The 20177-nt window shown below is 39.5% G+C and overlaps 1 protein-coding gene across 1 annotated transcript in view; it reads left to right on the top strand.

Annotated features, from left to right (window-relative positions):
* The window catches only part of LOC120635399 (major facilitator superfamily domain-containing protein 6-A), a 34677-nt gene that overhangs the window by 707 nt on the left and 13793 nt on the right, over positions 1-20177 (top strand). The window contains exon 2 of the mRNA XM_039906407.1: positions 20032-20177. Coding sequence (XP_039762341.1) covers positions 20032-20177 — 146 coding nt within the window. The remainder of the gene's footprint in view (positions 1-20031) is intronic.

Genomic DNA, 20177 nt, shown 5'->3' with positions numbered 1-20177 from the left:
GTCTATCTAATCCTCATAGTAGCTCTTATCTCTCACAAGATTTTTGATTTATGATATATATATTTTTTCAATGTAAACTGTAAAATGATATTGAAAAAGAGCAAGCTGCTGAGTTTCTTACTGGCTCTTCTAGGTGGAATCTGCCATCCGAACCAGTAGTAGAGTCACTACAAACAGACTGACTTGACATTTTTAAAGTTCTTATAAACTGGGCCTACTTGAAATACATGTTTTTGTTTATTTTTAATTACACTAAACTCTTTATAATGTTATCCTTTATAACAATAAACTCGAAGTGAGCCCAACTTGGTTGGTTTGTGTTAAAACCCACATATTGAAACACTCTTTATAGCGTTCTGCCATTCTCTATTACGAAGAAATGTGTTCATATTTGTAGACAGTAAATATTTTTTATCGGTATTATTGTTTATGTTATGTTATCAAGTAACAAAAGACTTAATTTAGCTCCGAAACATCCTTGTCTGAATTGCCTTGAAGTGATGGTGTTAAACCAAGCATACTGGGTACGTAACCTACTTTGAAACGGTTAACATGGCCAGTAAACAGAAAGCTGTTGTTGATGAAAACGTTTGTGTGATATGTGCGATTGAAAAGGTAGAAAAGAAAAGTGACGTTGGAAAGCGTTTTCAACTAACTCAATCCATGTTTTTTTGTTCACTCCATATAACGATAACTCTCTATGAACATGAATGTTTTTCAGTTGTCTCAACACAAACATTTATCGAAGGAATAGGGAATCGAACCCATGGCCTTGGACTCAGAAAGCAGGGCCGCTGCCAACTGCGCCATTTGACAGTCAAATTAAGCTGAATTTGCTATACTCCACGAAAAGCAGTAGAACCTGTATAGTGTAATTTATAATTTCTTCAATCTTTGTACTCCACATTAAAGTACTCTCCATGCACGTTTCGATCTGACACCGGAGCATCCCCAGGTGATATTGACTTAACAATGAATAATTGTTCAGAAGTATTAACAATTATTCATAGATATATATATAGACGGCCGACTGGCGCAGTGGGCAGCGACCCTGCTTTCTGAGTCCAAGGCCGTGGGTTCGATTCCCACAACTGGTAAATATTTATGTGAAGAACATGAATGTTTTCAGTGTCTGGGTGTTTATCTGTATGTTATAAGTATTTATGTATATTATTCATAGAACTATTCTTCAGTCATCTTAGTGCCCATAACACAAGCTACGCTTACTTTGGGGCTAGATAGCGATGTGTGTATTGTCGTAGTATATTTATTTATAATTGTTAAGAAGTCTTAACAAATATTCATAGTGTGAAAACCCTAAAACATATTTAACCATACTGTTTTTAAAATGATTGACAACCCTACGGGTCACACACTTATCAATCCTAATTAATGTTAACGTGGCATGAACTTGTCATTAAGTTCAAGGTTCGGGGTCCCAAATGTCCCCCACTGCAATTACATAGTAACATTTACTGCAGTTTATATATCGTACAGTTCAGCAATTGTATATGATTTATGTATGACAGATAGACGTATGCTTGACTAATGAAAACGACTAAGGTATCTTTGCATTGTTCGAGTCCATGCAAGACTGGAGTGTATAGATAATGCAGTCCGGCAAATCAATGTCATGAACATTGGTTATTAATGAAATATAATTTTTATTGTTTCTTGAAATAATTATTATTAGCGTATTTAAATATACTAATCGACTTAATCAAATATTAATTTATAGTTATCAAAAGTTTATTTATATACCAACTTTATAAATTTACTGTAATGCCTGAGAGACAAAAATTATCATTATCATCATCATCAGATGCGTTTTATTATGCATCTTGTTACGCATATCATGCATCAAGTTTAGTACGTCTCGTATACAGGAAGCAAGTGTCGTTTATGCAAGTTAAGTACGTCTCGTATTTAGGTCGTAAGCGCAAGTTTTGTTCAAGTTTAGTACATCTAGTATACGGGAGGCAAGTGTCAGTTATGCAAGTTTAGTACATGTTCGAAACAGGTCGCAAGTGTCTTTTATTCATGTTTAGTACATCTCGTATACAGGTGGTAAGTGTCGTTTATGCAAGTTTAGTTCGTCTCGTATACAGGTTGTAAGTGTCTTTTATTCAAGTTTAGTACATATCGTATACAGGTAATAAGTGTCGTTTATGCAAGTTAAGTACGTCTCGTATTTATATGTACGTATGTATTTTTTCGGACAGCCCTATGTTCAGCAGTGGACGTCCTTAGTTTGAAATGATGAATGATGATGAAATAACACAAAGCTCACTTTCCAATGCATTCATTTCAGAATCCAAATGGCCATAAATCTTTGCTCCACCATAAATAAATATATACTACAACAATACACACATCGCCATCTAGTTCCAAAGTAAGCGTAGCTTGTGTTATGGATACTAAGATAACATTTTTTTATGAATAATATACATAAATACTTATAACATACAGATAAACGCCCAGACACAAAAAAACATTCATGTTCATCACACAAACATTTTCCAGTTGTATGAATCGAACCCACGGCCTTAGACTCAGAAAGCAGGGTCGCTGCCCACCGCGCCATTCGGCCGTCAAAACACTGTAAGATAGCTAAACAGTGGTATCACTATATTACCGTGGAATACCTCGCCTTTGTTTCAATGCATTTTGATCTCTATTCTTTATGCGTTAAAGTATTTTATTGCTTGTGCAAATCTGTCTGTGAATCACACCTCGCTCAAATCATTCATTTTAAATGACAGTCCTTAAGAGCGTGACCTGATTCGATTTCAACGACATTGAGCCATGCATTTTTTTTGATGCATGAAAAAAAAAAAAAAAACATCCGGCTAAGTTTGTTGTGGGCTTCTTCTTAGACCGGGACGCGTTTGGAACCCTCGTAGCTTTAGTTTTAAGTTTACGAATGTGGTTATCGCCATCATCTCACTACCGTGTAATTCTTATGTACGCATCAAAAGTGCCACCTGTGGGCCGGGCCTACTTGAATAAAGATATTTTTGACTTTGACTTTGACTTTTGACTTTTTATTGCTTGCTGATAGGCTGTAGGTTCGATTTCCACAACTGGTATTTTTTGGTGTGACGAATATGAACGTTTTACAGTGTCTGGATGTTTATCTGTATAGTATAAGAATTTAAGTATATTTTTAATAAAAAATACTAGCTGTTGCCCGCGACTTCGTCTGCGTTTGATTTTGTTTGTTGACTTCATGCATTAAATTTAGTTGTAAGTCTAAAAAAATTTAAACTATTCAGTATCGCTAAGCCTTAAATGAGGGGTTTGCTGCTGTCCGCTGAGGAGTTCTGTCCTCTATCTCTAACCACATTCAGATCTTCACAAAGTTTGGGCAAAATTAAACATATACTATAACCTCTATAGTACAAAAATAATTATTTAAATCGGTTATAATTTGTCGGAGTTATGGTGTAAAATCGTCAAACACTCATCACCTCTCCCTAAGGAACCGAGCTTAATGTCGGTATAAAAAGTATCCTATATTACTTCTAACACTTCCAAGAATATGTGTACAAAGTTTCATGAGGATCGGTTAAGTAGTTTTTGCGTGAAAGCGTAACAAACAAACATACATTGACATTTTAAAAAGTGTTTGACAATTTTACACCATAACTCCGACAAATTATAACCGATTGAAATAATTTTCTTTGTACTATAGAGGTTATTATATGTGTTTAATTTTGTCCAAACTGCGGTTGGAGATAGAGGACAGAACTCCTCAGCGGACAACAGAAAACCCCTCATTTAAGACTTAGCGATACTGAATACTTTTATTTTTTTTAGATCTACAACTAAATTGAATGCCACGTCAAAAAACGAAGTCGCTGGCAACTGCTAGTCTTACATAATTATAATAGTATTCCAATCCAAACAATAGCATGGAATAGCTGTTATCACGATGAGAGATTATAGATAAATCCTCGCGAAGAAGTAAGTATAGATAAAACAAATAGCTAGATTAGAAAGGAAATATTCACGAGAATTATAACGATGTATTAAGAAGAGCATCAATGAGGGATGCCGTATCTATTACAAAGCTTGGCTTGGTGTTCTCAAAGAAGGATTTTTTTTTTTAATTTACTAGCGGGCCCCCGCGGCTTCGTCCGCGTATGAGTCAATCGGGAGGCTAGAATATATCTCATGCTAACATCATAATCATGGTGGCTGGCTATGCACCTACTATTATTTTATGTGTGTTTAATGACAAGGTTGCTTGGAAGCATCCGGCTCCGCTTTCAGCTCTCACAAGATAGAAAAATGAATGTTAAAATACAAAATGTAAATTGTTGATGTTGGAAAAGAGCAACTGCTGAGTTTCTTGCCGGCTTCTTCTCGGTAGAATCTGCCTTCCGAACCGGTGGTAGAATCACTACAAACAGACAGACTTGACGTTTCAAAAGTGCTTATATTAGGCCTACTTGAAATAAATGAATTTTGAATTTTGAATTTTGAATTTTGTGGTATTTCAGTTGATACACACGCACATACATCCATCCATCCATACATCCATCCTCACAATCTTTCGCATTTATAATATTAGTAGGATGGTACGCATGCATTCGATCGCTGTCTCATATGCCTTGCGACTAACAGTTATTTGTAAAGAGTTATGTTGATCTCCGACAATATTTATCAGATTCTTATTAAAATAATACCATACATGCTTGATAGTATACACTTTCAAATAAAAAAAGAATGATTAAAATCGGTGCAAATTTAACGGAGATATTAAGTAAAATTGAAGTTTTCATCCCATTTCCCGGAGGAAACTTATTGTTTATAAAAAGTAGCCTATACTACTTTTTATCCCGATATATTGACCCGCAATATCGACCACCACTATACCAAGTTTTCTTTGAATCTGTTCAGTAGTTTTCACGTGATGCCCGGACAGACAGACAGACAGACAAAAATTAAATAAAAATCTGTTTTGGAATCAGTATCGATTATAAAACATCCCCCGGTCCAAATTTATTAAATGTACAGAAATCTTTCAGTTACAGTTTTATCATAAGTATAGATTATGTTTACTTACAAAAACTTACACTATTACAATCGTTTTTTAAAATTTTAACTATTCTATATAAGTGTAACGTTTTCTTAAAATTAAACACAGCATATGAAAATATATAATAAGTTATATATATATATATATATATATATAAATATAACACCATAATGAAAAGAAAAGGTATTGTGAACACTAAGGTGGTATGATACGAAGGTTATATGAATCTTCAGATTTCGCCGAAGGGTTCAACTGCCATATTTGCGACAGACCAGCTGTCGCCCGCGGCTTCGTACGCGATTTTTTGAACCTTAACCGTATACGCCGCTACGCAGCGGAAGCTCTCAAAAGGGAGAAATACCCCGGTTTTTGAAACATTCTTCATATATAGCCTATAGCCTGCCTGGATAAATGGGCTATACAACACTAAAATATATTTTCAAATCGGACCGTAAGTTCCTGAGATAATCGCGTTCAAAACAAACAAACTTCAGCTTTATGTATTAGTGTAGGATTTTAACTGTATAAATAGATAGATTAAAACAAATTAAAAAAACGCGGTCGAAGTCTCGAACAAAAACTTGTAGGTTATAAGATTATGTACATACTAGCTGACCCGTGCAACTTCGTCTGCACCAAATCGTTTATTACCGAAAATACAAATATAATGACATAAAAATGAAAAATGAATTAAAAATGAATCCTAGCTAGATCGGTTTACAGCCCACGAAACCTCCTGTATACTAAATTTCATTAAAATCGTTGGAGCCGATTCCGAGATAACAATTACGAGTGTATATATATACAAGAATTGCTCGTTGAAAGATATAAGATTTGGCGTTGTTATTAAAGTAATTAGGTTTTATTACTATTTAACGGTTTCACTTATTATCTTGAGTAAATGAGCCATTATATGTTAGGAACGTCTTAAAAAGATTTCTCGGTAATTAAGAAAGATAAAAAGTGCTTGTGGCATTAAGCCTCTTTCGTCTCGGTTTTTCTGTTTTAGAAAAAAATTGCTTGTCTGTAAAGTCGGCTTACTGACGATAGTTGAACGTGACAACGTCGTAAGAAAATACTGATGGAATGGTTGCATTTTTCAAAAGAAAATTTTAATTTTATTTGTTTGATAGATATTAATCGTTTCTATAAACAATGACACCACATTCACTTTTCACTGCACTTCATCCTTGCCGAAAACATGTAAATGTATTATTGTATAGAAGCTTTCCACGCGGACGCATCGCTCACTCAAGTAGGACAGAGACAGATGTCGAATGCGGAGGCCGACTGTGCCTCTTTGTCGCTCGTTCTGCGCTCTCGGTTGCACTTCAAGCCTTGAATGGAACGCCTTACAGCGAGGTAACGCCGCATACGTCATGTTTTTTCGTGCAGCCGGCTCCATCGAATTATAAGACGTTGTTACGTCAAAAATGGGTGTTTTCAACCCCCGTGCTTCGGAGGGTACGTTAAGCCATCAGTACTGACTATTATCACTGACTTGAGTTAATAGTTGTTAAAGCCCACCAACCCTCATTAACGCAGCGCGGTGGATATATGCTGTAAACTCTCCTCTTAGCTTGCGCCCTGCAGTGGAACGTTAATAGGCTCAGAAAATCAATAAATATTAATTTTATGGGCACCACCTAACAATTTTCTGTACCTGTTTTTTTATCTTCGCCATTGGTTGCCTGGAAGAAATCGCTATCGCTAAGCGATAAGGCCGCCAAATTGTATACGTTCTTTTGTTATACTTTTCTTTTTTTTTCTTTATTCTTTTTGTGGTGTGCAATAAAAGTATATTCATTAAAAATAAATAAAAATAAAATAAATAAATAAACTACGACAATACACACACCGCCATCTAGCCCAAAAGTAAGTGTAGCTTGTGTTATGGGTACTAAGATAACTGATGAATATTTATGAATAACTAGCGTACCCAGCCCGCTTCGCCAGGCTAGATTTTGCTTTATTTTATTAAAGCAATAAACTTACATCATTAAATTTTTAATTTATTAAATCTCGTAATATATTAAATCATTTATTTCTCTCCGTTTTCATTCTCTTCTATTCTCTTCTCGAGCGGGTGAAGATCATTATCTACACCCATGTACACCCAACAATAGAGTATCATCACAGTAAATAAAAGCTGTATATGACAGTTTGACAGTTTAAAAATAGGAGTGCTCCGATCGTCACCAAACTTAATAGGATTACTCGCCAGGTCAATCCGGAGATTCCCTGAAAGTTTCATTGAAATCGATCCAGCCGTTTCGGAGCCTATACGGAACATACCCACACACTTTCTCTTTTATATATATATAGATATACATAAATACTTTTAATTTACATATAAACAGCCAGACACAGAAAAACATTCATGTTCATCACAGAAACATTTTCCAGTTGTGGGAATCGAATCCACGGCCTTGGGCTCAGCAAGCAGGGTCGCTGACCACTGAGCCAATTGGCCGTCATTCATATTCATTCCTTCATTCATTCAAAGCCACTTTTACATTGTGCAAGTTAAAGTATTTAATATTAACAGTAGTGTAGAACTTTTGGTGTCAGAGCTTGTTTGTGTACTGCCACCATGCTCATTTGTGCCGCTATTCAGCATTTTTCTGCTGTGTGCCGCTCTGAAGGGTGCGGTTGCCGCTGTGATTACAGGCACATGGCTTAAAACCTACGCCTCAGGATGATGGACTCGGTAAGACGTGTACTTTGCATGCCCTGCGATGGGTTGTTGTAATTATAGGGGGGTGGTAGTCAGGTGAGCCATTAATGGCCTGTGCGTCTTTGCTTCAGTAGAGCATAGAGACTGGGCATCCCTGCTTTCTTGAGGACTTCCGCATTTGTCACTCTGTCCTTCCATGTTAAGCCTTCAATCTTCCTTAAGCAGCGCATACGAAAGGTATTTATTCGGCGTTCTTGTTTTGCGTAGGTGGTCCATGTCTCTGCACCGTACGAGAGTGTACTTAAAATACATGTGTGGTACACATTTATTGTGCCATACTCTTGCGCTGAGTTTACCAAACACAGTAGCCGCTTTACCGATGCGAGTGTCAATTTCGGCATCAAGTGAGAGATTGTTTGTAACTTTAGAGACCAGGTAACAAAATTTTTCGACAACTGTCAGTGGCGCACCCTCCAGAAATATATTAGGGACTCCCTCAGTGCGTTGCGCAAGAACAACTGTCTTTATGGGATTAATGGACATTGAGTTAATCAATTATTACTATAAAAAAAATAGTATTGGAAAAATATTATTGAATATATCTGTAATGAAACGACCAGCTGCTTGATTGTGACTGTTTATTCGTAAAACGTTTTCCGTCTACCCACATATAATTTTCTAAGTTAACTTAAATACACAACATCTTTCCCCTTAAATAAACTAAAGATAATAGTTATGCTACTTAAATTACCACCACCATATTATGACAATATCACTTGATTATTACATAACTAATACATTATTTTTTTTTAAAAAACAATGCCAGCTGATCGCGAGCTCTGTTTGTAGCCTTTCGAGTTCGTTCGGTGCCACTGGGCGAGCTACTTGCCGACCTAGAGTTAGCCTCGCCGTAAACCCGAGGCTCCTCAGTTCCACTAATATTACCCTCAGCGTCGCCGTACATACTGACACGATCAGCACTATCATCACCTTCCTCCTTCTCTCCAAAAGAAGGAAGAGGTGACTGGCCTCCCGTAGGATGTTCGGCTCGAATAAGATGACGCCGATTGCGTCTATATTTTCTACCTGAGCTATCGATAACAAAATAAGAACGCGGCTGTCGTGCCGAAGCATGCACTATCATACGACGTCTAGTACTACCGTCTAGTACTACTACCGGTTCACCAGCATTTAATTCGGGTAAATCACGCGACTGCCTATCATAGTAAAGTTTAGCACGTAAACGATTGTTATTTATATTGATATAATCGGAATTATTGTTTCTTTCTGGCATCAATTTATTTATATGCACCGGGAGTCTTGTATTTAATCGTCTACCCATTAACAACTGAGCCGGTGAACTAACTCCGTCACGCGGAGTCGACCTGAAATTAAGCAAACCGAGATAAAAATCTGATCCGGTCATGATTGACTTTTTTATAATATTTTTCACAGTCTGTACCGCCCTTACACTAAGCCCGTTCGCCTGTGCATAATTAGGCGATGTGGTGGTGTGTCTGAAACACCAGTCAACACTAAACTGACGAAATTCTTTGGAGGAATAGGCAGGACCGTTGTCAGTTATGAGCTCATCAACTATTCCGTGCCTTGCGAACTGCTCTTTCATGGCTAATATAACCGCCCTGGATCCTGCGTTAGATATAGGACTGACTTCTATGAAATTTGAGAAATAGTCTACTAGTATTAAAAAGTATTTTTGACGAAACAGGAATATATCCGAGCCAACCTTTCTCCACGGCAGATTAGGTATTGAATGAGAAATCATCGATTCTCTCGCTGGCCTAGCGGCGTGTTCAGCACACGCAGCACACGTGCGTACCTTTTGCTCCACGTCGCGAGACATACCATTCCAAAACATGACGTCACGCGCGCGCCGCTTACATCGGTCTATACCGAGGTGGCCTTCGTGTACACGCTCCAGCATAACACCCCACAGTTTACGCGGTATGAATACCAGGTTATCCTTAAATAAGACACCCCCTATATATTCAAATGACGTTCTGTATGACCAATGTGCCCGGACTAAATGATCTGCATCGTATCTGTAACGCGGCCATCCAAATAAAACATAATTAACTAAAATTTTACATTCTGGATCCGTACCTGTCGCGTTACGAACGCTTTGTATTTTACTGTCACTAAATGGTACATTGTTAATAATAAAACACGCCTGCGCGTCAATTTCAGACGAAAGTTTATCATCCATAGGTTCCTCCAGGGCCGCCCGAGACAATGTGTCAGCAAGGTACATATATTTCCCCGGTTTGTAAATTACATTGAAAGTGTAACACTGAATACGCAACATCATACGCTGCAAGCGCGCTGGAACCCCATCTAAAGATTTTTTGAAAAGAGTTTCTAGCGGCTTATGATCGGTTTCTATCGTGACGTCCGACCTCCCGTATACGTACTGATGAAACCTTTCTAATGCAAAGACTATCGCCAGCAACTCTTTTTCTATTTGAGCATATCGAGTCTGCGTCTCTGAAAGCGTCACCGACGCAAACTCCACCGGGCGGCCGGCCTGCAGCAACGCTGCGCCGAGTGCGCTGGCGCTGGCGTCCACTGTCAGCAGCACGGGCTCATCGGCCGAGTACAGAGCCAGGACCGGCGCGCGGCACAGCGCTTCCTTCAGCGCTGACACTGCAGCCGCATGGTTGCTATCCCAATACCACTCTATACCTTTTCGTAAAAGGCTTCTAAGGGGACTTGCGATATTAGCATAGTCCGCAATAAACTTCGACAAATAATTCGTCATGCCCAAAAATCTCTCCAACGATCCTCTGTCGCACGGACAGGGCATATCTTTTATTGCTAGCAATTTATTTTTATCAATTGCATGCCCTTCTCACTAAACGTATGTCCTAAGTACGTAACTTGCTGCACGTGAAACTCACATTTCTCCCGATTGAACCTAATACCTACTTCACGAGCCCTATCTAATAATCTCCTTAATCTTATATCGTGCTCTTCAATAGTGCTCCCGTAAACTATAATATCGTCAATAAACGATTCTACTCCTTCTAGATCCTCTAGAATTTGGCGGATCTTTGCGTGAAACACTTCACTAGCACAACTTACGCCGTACGGTAGGCGAAGAAACTGATAACGACCAAAAGGAGTACCGAATGTGCATAGGTCTGCACTTTGGTCATCTAGCTGGACCATCCAAAATCCAGAACGCGCATCTAATTTGCTAAAGTACTTAGCACCGCGCAGCGCAGTAGCTATCTCGGTGAGCGTGGGTAACGGGTAGTGCGCGCGGCGAATGGCGCGGTTGAGCGGCCGCGGGTCGAGGCACACGCGCACGCTACCGTCTTTCTTCGCTGGCAGAACTATGGCGTTTACCCAAGGCGTTGGATGTGACACTTTCCTAATTATACCCATCTGCTCCATATTATTTAGTTCACCTTTTAATTTATCCCTTACACCTATTGGTATTTTACGAACTGGGCATATCGACGGACATACTTCTTTATCAATTATTATTCTATATTTCCCTGGCAATTTTCCTACACCTCGAAACAAATCGCTATAGGTATCTATATTAATCGCGAAAATTCGCTTGATGACGCCTTTATTCTCACAGGTGTCTTTTCCAAGCACACTCTGACAATCATCCTTAGATATGATGAATTTAATAATATACTTATTATGTTTGTACAACCAAGGCATTTCCAATGCCCCCAATATTGGTAAATAATTTCCGCAAAACGATTGAGCTCTTAATTCACACGGTTTTAAATCATTAATTGAGTAACCTAATTTTTTAAACGTTTTAAGTGATAATACATTTAAGTCAGAACCGGAATCTAATTTAAAATTTTCCGCCATACCATTTTTACATAAAAACAATGTTTCAAACCACTTATTGCTTATATTCTGGTTAACATCGTCCAGAGTAGACACATAAAATAGGTCGTCTTTGAATTCTTCACTTACTTCGAACACTTTGTTATTAAATTTGACTGGACAAAACCGTTTAAAATGGCCCCGACGATTACAAAAAAAACACTTCACAAATTTGGCTGGGCACTGAAATTGACCAACATGATCGATTCCACACGACACACAACACTTCAAATCACTATTTGTGTGTAACCGGGAATCGAACCGACGACCCGGTGAATTCTCGCTGCACCAACCGGTTAGGTGGTACCGCGATCTATTACAGAAGGGCTCTTCACTGCACTCCTCTCGATCCTCCACAGCTTACCAACATGGAAGCCTCCGTATGTCAGGTGGGTATGACCGGCCATCCGTCGATCATACTAGCATCCGTTTATCTCTCACCGAACAAAACCTTATTAGAGAGCGACCTACTCGCTCTCCTCTCCCTAGGTGACTCTGTCATTTTGGCTGGCGACTTCAACGCTAAGCACACCGACTGGTCCCGCTCCACTAACGCGCACGGACGACAGCTTAACATACTTGTCAGACGAACCGACCTCAACTTTATCGTAGTTGCCCCAGACTCGCCGACTCGCTTCCCGATGTCGGATAGTTCGATCGACCGACCGGATATACTCGACATAGCGCTCCTCAAGAATATCACCCTTCAGATGAACTCTGTGGAAGTGCTATCCGAGCTATATTCGGATCACAGACCTGTCAAACTACAGTTAGGCCCCGTAGGCCCCGCGATCCTCCCGACCCGTAAAGTCGTCGACTTCAAGAAGCTCTCTGGGCTACTCGAAGCGAAGCACTCTGTGCACCTATCTCAAATTCCTGACGTCGTAGAAACATTAGAGCAAGCCCAGGCAGCCTCACTGCACCTGACCGACCACGTTTGCGACGCTACGAGCGAATGCTCCCGCATGACAAATATCCGACACGACAGAATCGGTTAGAACTCTGGAGAGCCCAGAGGAAGGTAGTGTCTAGCATTACCACACTCCGATACGGACAATGGGACAGGTTCTTGGGGGAGCTCTCGCCATCGCGTAGTGCGTTCTACAAACTGGCGAAGGCTCTCAAAATGACCCGCGCTCCCGCCCTCCCTCCGTTAGCACGGCCCGACCTACCGCCCGCCTTTGAAGATATCGATAAGGCTGAATGCATGGCTGACTGCCTCAAATCCCAATGCTCTCCGAGCACCGTATCCATTGATAGGCTCCACGTCTTGCGAGTCGAAAGCGAACTCGCAACAATCCTCTCGACCCCTCCCGATGGTGAACCTCTCGCCCCGACGACCTGCGATGAAGTTCATACTATTATCAAGGGTTTCCACTCTAAGAAAGCCCCAGGCCCCGACGGCATTACAAATAAAACCCTAAAGTTACTCCCAGGACAAATTATCAACCTACTAGTGGTAATTTTTAATGTATTCTTGGCAAATTGCTTCTTCCCCAACCAGTGGAAGGAAGTCATAGGTATCCACAAGTCGGGCAAACCCGGCGACCTTCCCTAGCAAGTCGACTCCAAAAGGCGCTCCACCTGCTGGGCAAGTGGTTCCGCCTCTGGAGGATCGAGGTTAACCCCGAGAAGAACGCAGCGGTGCTCTTCACGGGCAAACCGAGAGGCCGCTTCACGGTAAACCCCGCAGAGGTCACCCTCTACGGGCGTCCCATACCCTGGCAAGACAAGGCCAAATACCTGGGAGTAACGTTCGATCATAGAATGAGCTTCACCGCACACATTCGCAAGGCCGGCAACAAGGCTGCGTATGTGATGGGTCGTCTCTATCCGATGATTTGCCGCAAAAGCAAATTATCCCTCCGTCACAAACCTTGTATAAAACGTGCATACGTCTCATTATGACATACGCCAGCGTCGCATTCGCCCATCGCCCTCACAGCTCCTACAGGAGCTTTCAAGTCCTGCAGAACAAGTTTATGCGTATGACCACGGACAGTCCGTGGTTCATAGCCCAGTACATGAAATCATTATCAAAGACCTACTTTGAAAATGCAGTCCGACACCCCAACCCCCTAGTGGTCGAGGCGTCCACTTATACCCCCGTCCCCGACGTCGAGCCAAAGCGGCGACGTCCGAAGCTTGTCCTTGACGACCCTGACGATAAAATAACTACCGACAACGTGTCCCAACAACACACACACACGCAACATACACAGCGTCTTCGCCGGTGAAGACGAGGGCCCCGATTTCTGACGTCATCCAGACGTGGATCCTTACCACGGTCACGGGGGCGATCGGACTAAACAATGATTAGTCCAAAAGTCCACCAACAGTCAGATTAACGTCGAACCGAGCCGAGGTCCGAGTCTCCCACTCTCTCCCCCGATGTCGTCGAGCCCTGGGGCTCTTCTCAGGCGAGCTTTGGCGCTCGCCCCACTCCCCCGGTGACGCCGTAGCAACCCCTCAGGTGGTTATCGGCAAGTGTCCTTCCGAAAAATGAAAAAAATAGTTTGTCATCGATCACAGAATCAGATATTGCATTGACGGCGCTTCGGCTCTCATCTGAACACCCTCGATCCTATCTGATAAGTACGGTTCTGTTAGTGCACATTGTGCCACGCGCAATTGCCTAACTACACCGCTCTCTCTGTACTTCTTTCTCTCTCTTGTCACGTGTACTACTCTAACTGTAGCCAATAAAGTTATCTTCGTGAAACCACCGCTGTTTTCCTAAGTCTAAAATCCCGCAAGCCCTACTACGGTATATATATATTTTTTTTCTTTAGTTCGCAAAACTGACAATCAACTGCTTACTCTAACATAAACTTTAGGACTATTTGGCATGTGTATACAATTGTGCCTTCTCGATGCAAACATAACATGCGTTGGGTAGATAAGGCTGCTGCGAACAGCTAAAAAAACGAATTTAGAATAATATAAAACAATATTTATAAATTACTAAGAAAAGAAAACAAAAAAAAAACAAAATATAGTGGAAATAAAATTACTTAAGCAATAACCTTTTTCTTAACTTAAGCTTAACACTAGGTATGTTATCGCTGAAGATATATATACTATCACGAAAGCAATTTGCAAGAAATTGCATTCGATACATAGGACTATGTTGGCCAAGATTAGTTCTGGTTTTTATTATAATAATAAAAACGGATTATCGGTACAGGTGCGGGCTATACAGCCACGTCGTCTGCTGGAGTCGACCGTTATTGTTCCGATCGTCGTTCCAGTCAATGGTCTTCTCGCGAAAAGGTTCGACCAACATCTTAAGAAGCTTTCGCTTGGTTGTTGGATCAAGGGTCGGATACAGAAGGCAGTAGTCCTTGAAACAGCGCGTATTGTGAGGAGGTTCCTCACTCTGAAGCCCTGACCGCCGGTTGCTTGGGCATTCAAAAGCCCCGCGAGCGGAGGGTGGATGTTTTTTTTATAAAAAAAAAAAAAGTATAAAATAGAAGAAAAAGATAAAAATAAAAGTAGTCCTTTTGCAAAGCCGTTTGAGATTACACTGCGACAATATTCTGTAAACAATGCAGCGTTAATACATACTAATTTATTACAATGAGGTTATTTAATATTTTATTGCGTTGGCATATGAGTGTGTATAAAGAGTGAGATAAAAATAACGATTACATCATAAGACTATCACTCATCGTGCACGTGGATATAAGAATATCTGTGGCTTTATTTTATACTAGCGGACTCTCGCGACTTCGTCTGCTTATGAGTCAATCGAGAAGCTGGAATAGATGATGGCTAGCTATCCTACTATTATTTTACGTTGTATACTGAGGTTGTCATTATTTAAGTTGATACATATATACATACATCAATCCATACATCCATACTCACAAACTTTCGCATTTATAATATTAAGTAATTTTAATTATTTATGTATTTCATATAAATTGAGGATGTTATATGTTATATATTTATATAGGTATTTATGTTATATATTTTATTTGTATTTATATGTAATATATTTATATATATATATTTATATAAAAGGAAAAGAGCAACTGCTGAGTTTCTTGCCGGCTTCTTCTTGGTAGAATCTGCCTTCCGAACCGGTGGTAGAGTCACTACACACAGACAGACTTGACTTTTCAAAAGTGCTTATATTAGGCCTACTTGAAATAAATGCATTTTGAATTTTGAATTTATGTATTTGTATAATTTTAAATCTTATTTATTGCACCACCTAACTCTTTTCTATGTTTTTTCCTTTTACGCCTGGAAGAAATCGCTATGTAGCGATAAGGCCACCAGATTCTACTCTCTTGATATGTCTTTATATCTCTGTAACTACTTTTTTTCTTTGGTGTACAATAAAAGTGTATTCATTCATTCATTCATTCATTAAGTAGTATGGTACGCATGCATTCGATCGCTGTCCCATATGCCTTGAAGAGTTATGTCCTTTATCTCCGACAATATTTATCAGATCTTTATTAAAATTTGACACTACATGTTTGATAGTATACGCTTTATGTTTAAAAAAATCACGGTAGTGGTCTCCACAATACCAAACTAGATGGCGCCACAAACATCCTGCATCGCGCTCAAAAAGTCAAAGATCAAAGAAATTGACCATATACAACGTGTAAATGAAAACCGAAATAATACTTCACAGGTTTAAGAGGTACATTATGTACTGTCTCCGAGACTTGTCTGTGAAACCGAAAACCTAATAGTTTTTGAGTAAACCACTGCCATAGTTTTTAATGAAAAACATCAGATACAGCCCTAAAATCACATGTAAATTGAAATCCTGTGACTCCTGTCAGTGCCTGATTAAGCAAGCGTGGGGCCCGTAGCAAACTCTTTAAAAGAGCCCTTAATCTGCTATGCGTTCTTATGTATAAAGTTGTAAAAATACAATTCAATACTCAATACGTATCTTAAATACGTATAAACGTGTTTATAGATTTATACGTATGTATATACGTGTTAATACGTATTATCTATGTAAAGGTTACAATTTTGTGGGTAATTAATAGTGTAGTAAATTACTATAGGCGATGTCTGTGTGCGTGTGCGTGTCTGTCAGTCAGTCAGGCAGAGATGAGCGGTATTAAATATACCGGGCCCTCTTACGCGCGGGGCCCGTTGCAATTGCTACTCTTGCTACGGCGTACGTGGTCAATCCGGCACTGACTCCTGTCACTTAATTAAGTACGCGTCGCGTAGAGAAGGATCTACGCGCGTGTCGGTCTTTTATCTTCAATAGGGTTGTCACTTAAAATGTTTTGAATTCGTTTGTATGCAAAAATATATTTGCGTTTTTTTGATTTAATATTTTTAGAGGGTGATTCGTTATGAAATATACTTATGGATCCTTTAATCATCACATCACCCTATTACCGGCCTACTACAGGACACGGATCTTCTCCCACAATGAAAAGGGTTAAAGCCGTAGTCCACCACGCTGGCCCAGTGCAGATTGGTGGGCTCCACACAGTGGCGTGCATAGAGGGTATGCACAGGGTATGCAGATGATGTTAAATGTTGAAAACTCCAGTACGAGTTATAAATACTTAAGGTTAGGCTTTTTATAACTTTACAATGCCTATCCTTAACGTTTTTTATAACTCGTACTGGAGATTTTCTTCATTTTATATCATTTGCATACCCTGTGCATATACTCTAAGCACGCCATTGACTCCACACACCTTTGAGAACATTATGTAGAACTCTCAGGCATGCAGGTTTCCACACGATGTTTTCCTTTACCGTTGGAGCAAGTGATATTACACGCTTTATATTAGCTTCACTTGTATGTTTGTTTGTAACCGACTTCTTTGGACGCGATTTTGACCCACTTTAAACGGTCAGATTTCTTTCAAAATTTGTAGACATATCGAGGACCGATGACAATACACTAATTTGAAAAGATTATTCCAATTTTCACTTTAAAAAATAAGATTTTTTACTAATTACTACAGCGCCATCTAGACCCAAATGTAAAAAACCTATGGCGTTCGCGTACCTAACAAATTCCACAGAAAACATTAAGCTACTAGATGGTAGAGGGCGTTAGCTATTACTTTTTAATGGCCTGTTTTAAATAATAATTAGAACTTGCATTTCGAGAGACGGGCACACTGAATAAAAAAAAATATTTTATCTCTTTAATGGTGGATGGGTTACCGATTAATTTTGCTCTAATAAAAATAATTGATCAAGAAAAACTAAAAAAAATCGCTATTATGAATAAACTTAAAGAAAGAAATTAGTTAAGTTTTTTATACCAAGCGTGTTTTTTTAGTTTGTTTGAACTATTTAATTATTTTAATTACTTAAAACGCACATAATCGTTACTTAGAAAAGTTAGAAGTGCGTGCTAGGTTTTGAACTCGGACCAGGGTACGCATAAAGCAGGTAGATGGCGTACAATGGAAAAATTCCCCACCAATACGAGTTATATAAAATAACTATTGCCCGCGACTTCGTCTGCGTTTGATTTTGTTTTTTGATATGGCATTCAATTTAGTTGTAGTTCTAAAAAGATTTAAAATATTCAGTATCGCTAAGCCTTAAATGAGGGGTTTGCTGCTGTCCGCTGAGGAGTTCTGTCCTCTATCTCCAACCACATTCATCAGATCTACACAAAGTTTGGGCAAAATTAAACACATATTATAACCTCTATGGTACAAAAATAATTATTTAGATCGGTTATAATTTGTCGGAGTTATGGTGTATAATCGTCAAATACTTTCATCCCCTCTCCCAAAGGAACCGAGCTTAATGTCGGGATAAAAAGTATCCTATATTACTTCTAACAATTCCAAGAATATGTGTACAAAGTTTCATGAGGATCGGTAAAGTCGTTTTTGCCTGAAAGCGTAACAAACAAACATACATTGACATTTATAATATTAGTAGGGATAGGGATTTGGGTAAGCAGTGCTTTTGTGCATGTATGAAGTGCACGCCACTGACTCGGACCCCCGAAAGTGAAGTCGAGCTTCTACCCAATGCGCTACAACCGCTTCATCGCTTCAACGGTTCCTATAATATTATTTCGTCATTTATTACTCAATGGTTACAATCACTAACATATGAAGAAACTGAACTCCTTTTGCAACTGATAAAGTAAGTCATTAAATTTATTAAACAATAAGGTTTATTACTCAAAATTCAAAATTCAAAATTCATTTATTTCAAGTAGGCCTAATACAAGCACTTTTGAAACGTCAAGTCTGTCCGTGTGTAGTGACTCTACCACCGGTTCGGAAGGCAGATTCTACCGAGAAGAAGCCGGCAAGAAACTCAGCAGTTGCTCTTTTCCAACATCAAAAATTTACATTTTATATTTTAACATTCATTTTTCTATCTTGTGAGAGATAAAAGCGGAGCCGGATGCTTCCAAGCAACCTTGTCATTAAAAAACTCATCAATTGTATAATAACCTCGCTGTAATAAATGTGTTTTAACACATTCTTTAAACTTATGGATTGGTAGGTCCAAAATTACCTTACTTAAGTAATAATCTTTAATTACTTAAGTAATAATCAGCCTCACGCATATACACGCACGCGCGCACGCAAGCACGTTCTCACACGTACACACACACGCGCGCACCCTCGCACACACACACACACACACACACACACACACACGCACGTTACACATAACATAATCGCACTAACACTGCATGTTTTCAAATTAAAAAAAAAAAAAAAAAAAAAAGTATTATATAAATAAATTGAGATAAAAATGTGTTTTGTAATGTAAGAGCGAGATCTTCTGGCACAGGTTTTAAACTTAACAGAAGTTCTCCGCCTTATCTGCAGTGGCGTGCACTTCATACATGCACAAAAGCACTGCATACCCTAAAATTTTTTTATGTCTCATAAATGCGAAGGATTTTTCCATTTTATGGCACCTTCCTTCTTTATGCATACCCTGGTCAAAAACCTTATGCACGCCACTGCTTATCTGCTATTGTTTTATGTGAACAAATAAATTTTCATTTCGTTATTCTGTTACACGTTGTATACAACTTCCAAAGATGGTCGGACCTCGGTCCCCGAGCACGATCACCCTCTCGGAGGAAAGTCTTCCTATTGGTACAGCCGAGCTCATCACCCAGCTCCGTACAATAAATTTGATTGGTTGTTTTTTTTTTATAAATATACTACGACACTACACACATCGCCACCTAGCCCCGAAGTAAGCGTAGCTTGTGTTATGGGTACTAAAGATGACTGATGAATATTTTTATGAATTATTTATACATAAATACTTATTAAATACATATAAACACCCAGACACTGAAAAACACTTATACTCATCACACAAACATTTTCCAGTTGTGGGAATCGAACCCACGGCCTTGGACTCAGTAAGCAGGGTCTCTGCCCACTGCGCCAGTCGGCCGATTTAGTTTAGTTAAGGAGTAACGTTCTTCTTCCAGCGCTGGGCCCCTTGCTGCCACAGATCAATGTGTTCGGCAAGCAGCTGGGAGTGTCTCCGGCGGTTATGGGACTGGTGACCGCCGTGCTGCCCCTGCTGTGGGCGGCTGCGAAGCCACTGTTCGGCTACATCGTGGACTATTGGCCG

The sequence above is a fragment of the Pararge aegeria genome, chromosome 26, assembly GCF_905163445.1.
Source record: "Pararge aegeria chromosome 26, ilParAegt1.1, whole genome shotgun sequence".
Taxonomy (NCBI): domain Eukaryota; kingdom Metazoa; phylum Arthropoda; class Insecta; order Lepidoptera; family Nymphalidae; genus Pararge; species Pararge aegeria.
The sequence above is the reverse complement of the archived record's forward strand: the minus strand, read 5'-3'. Positions and strand labels throughout refer to the sequence as shown.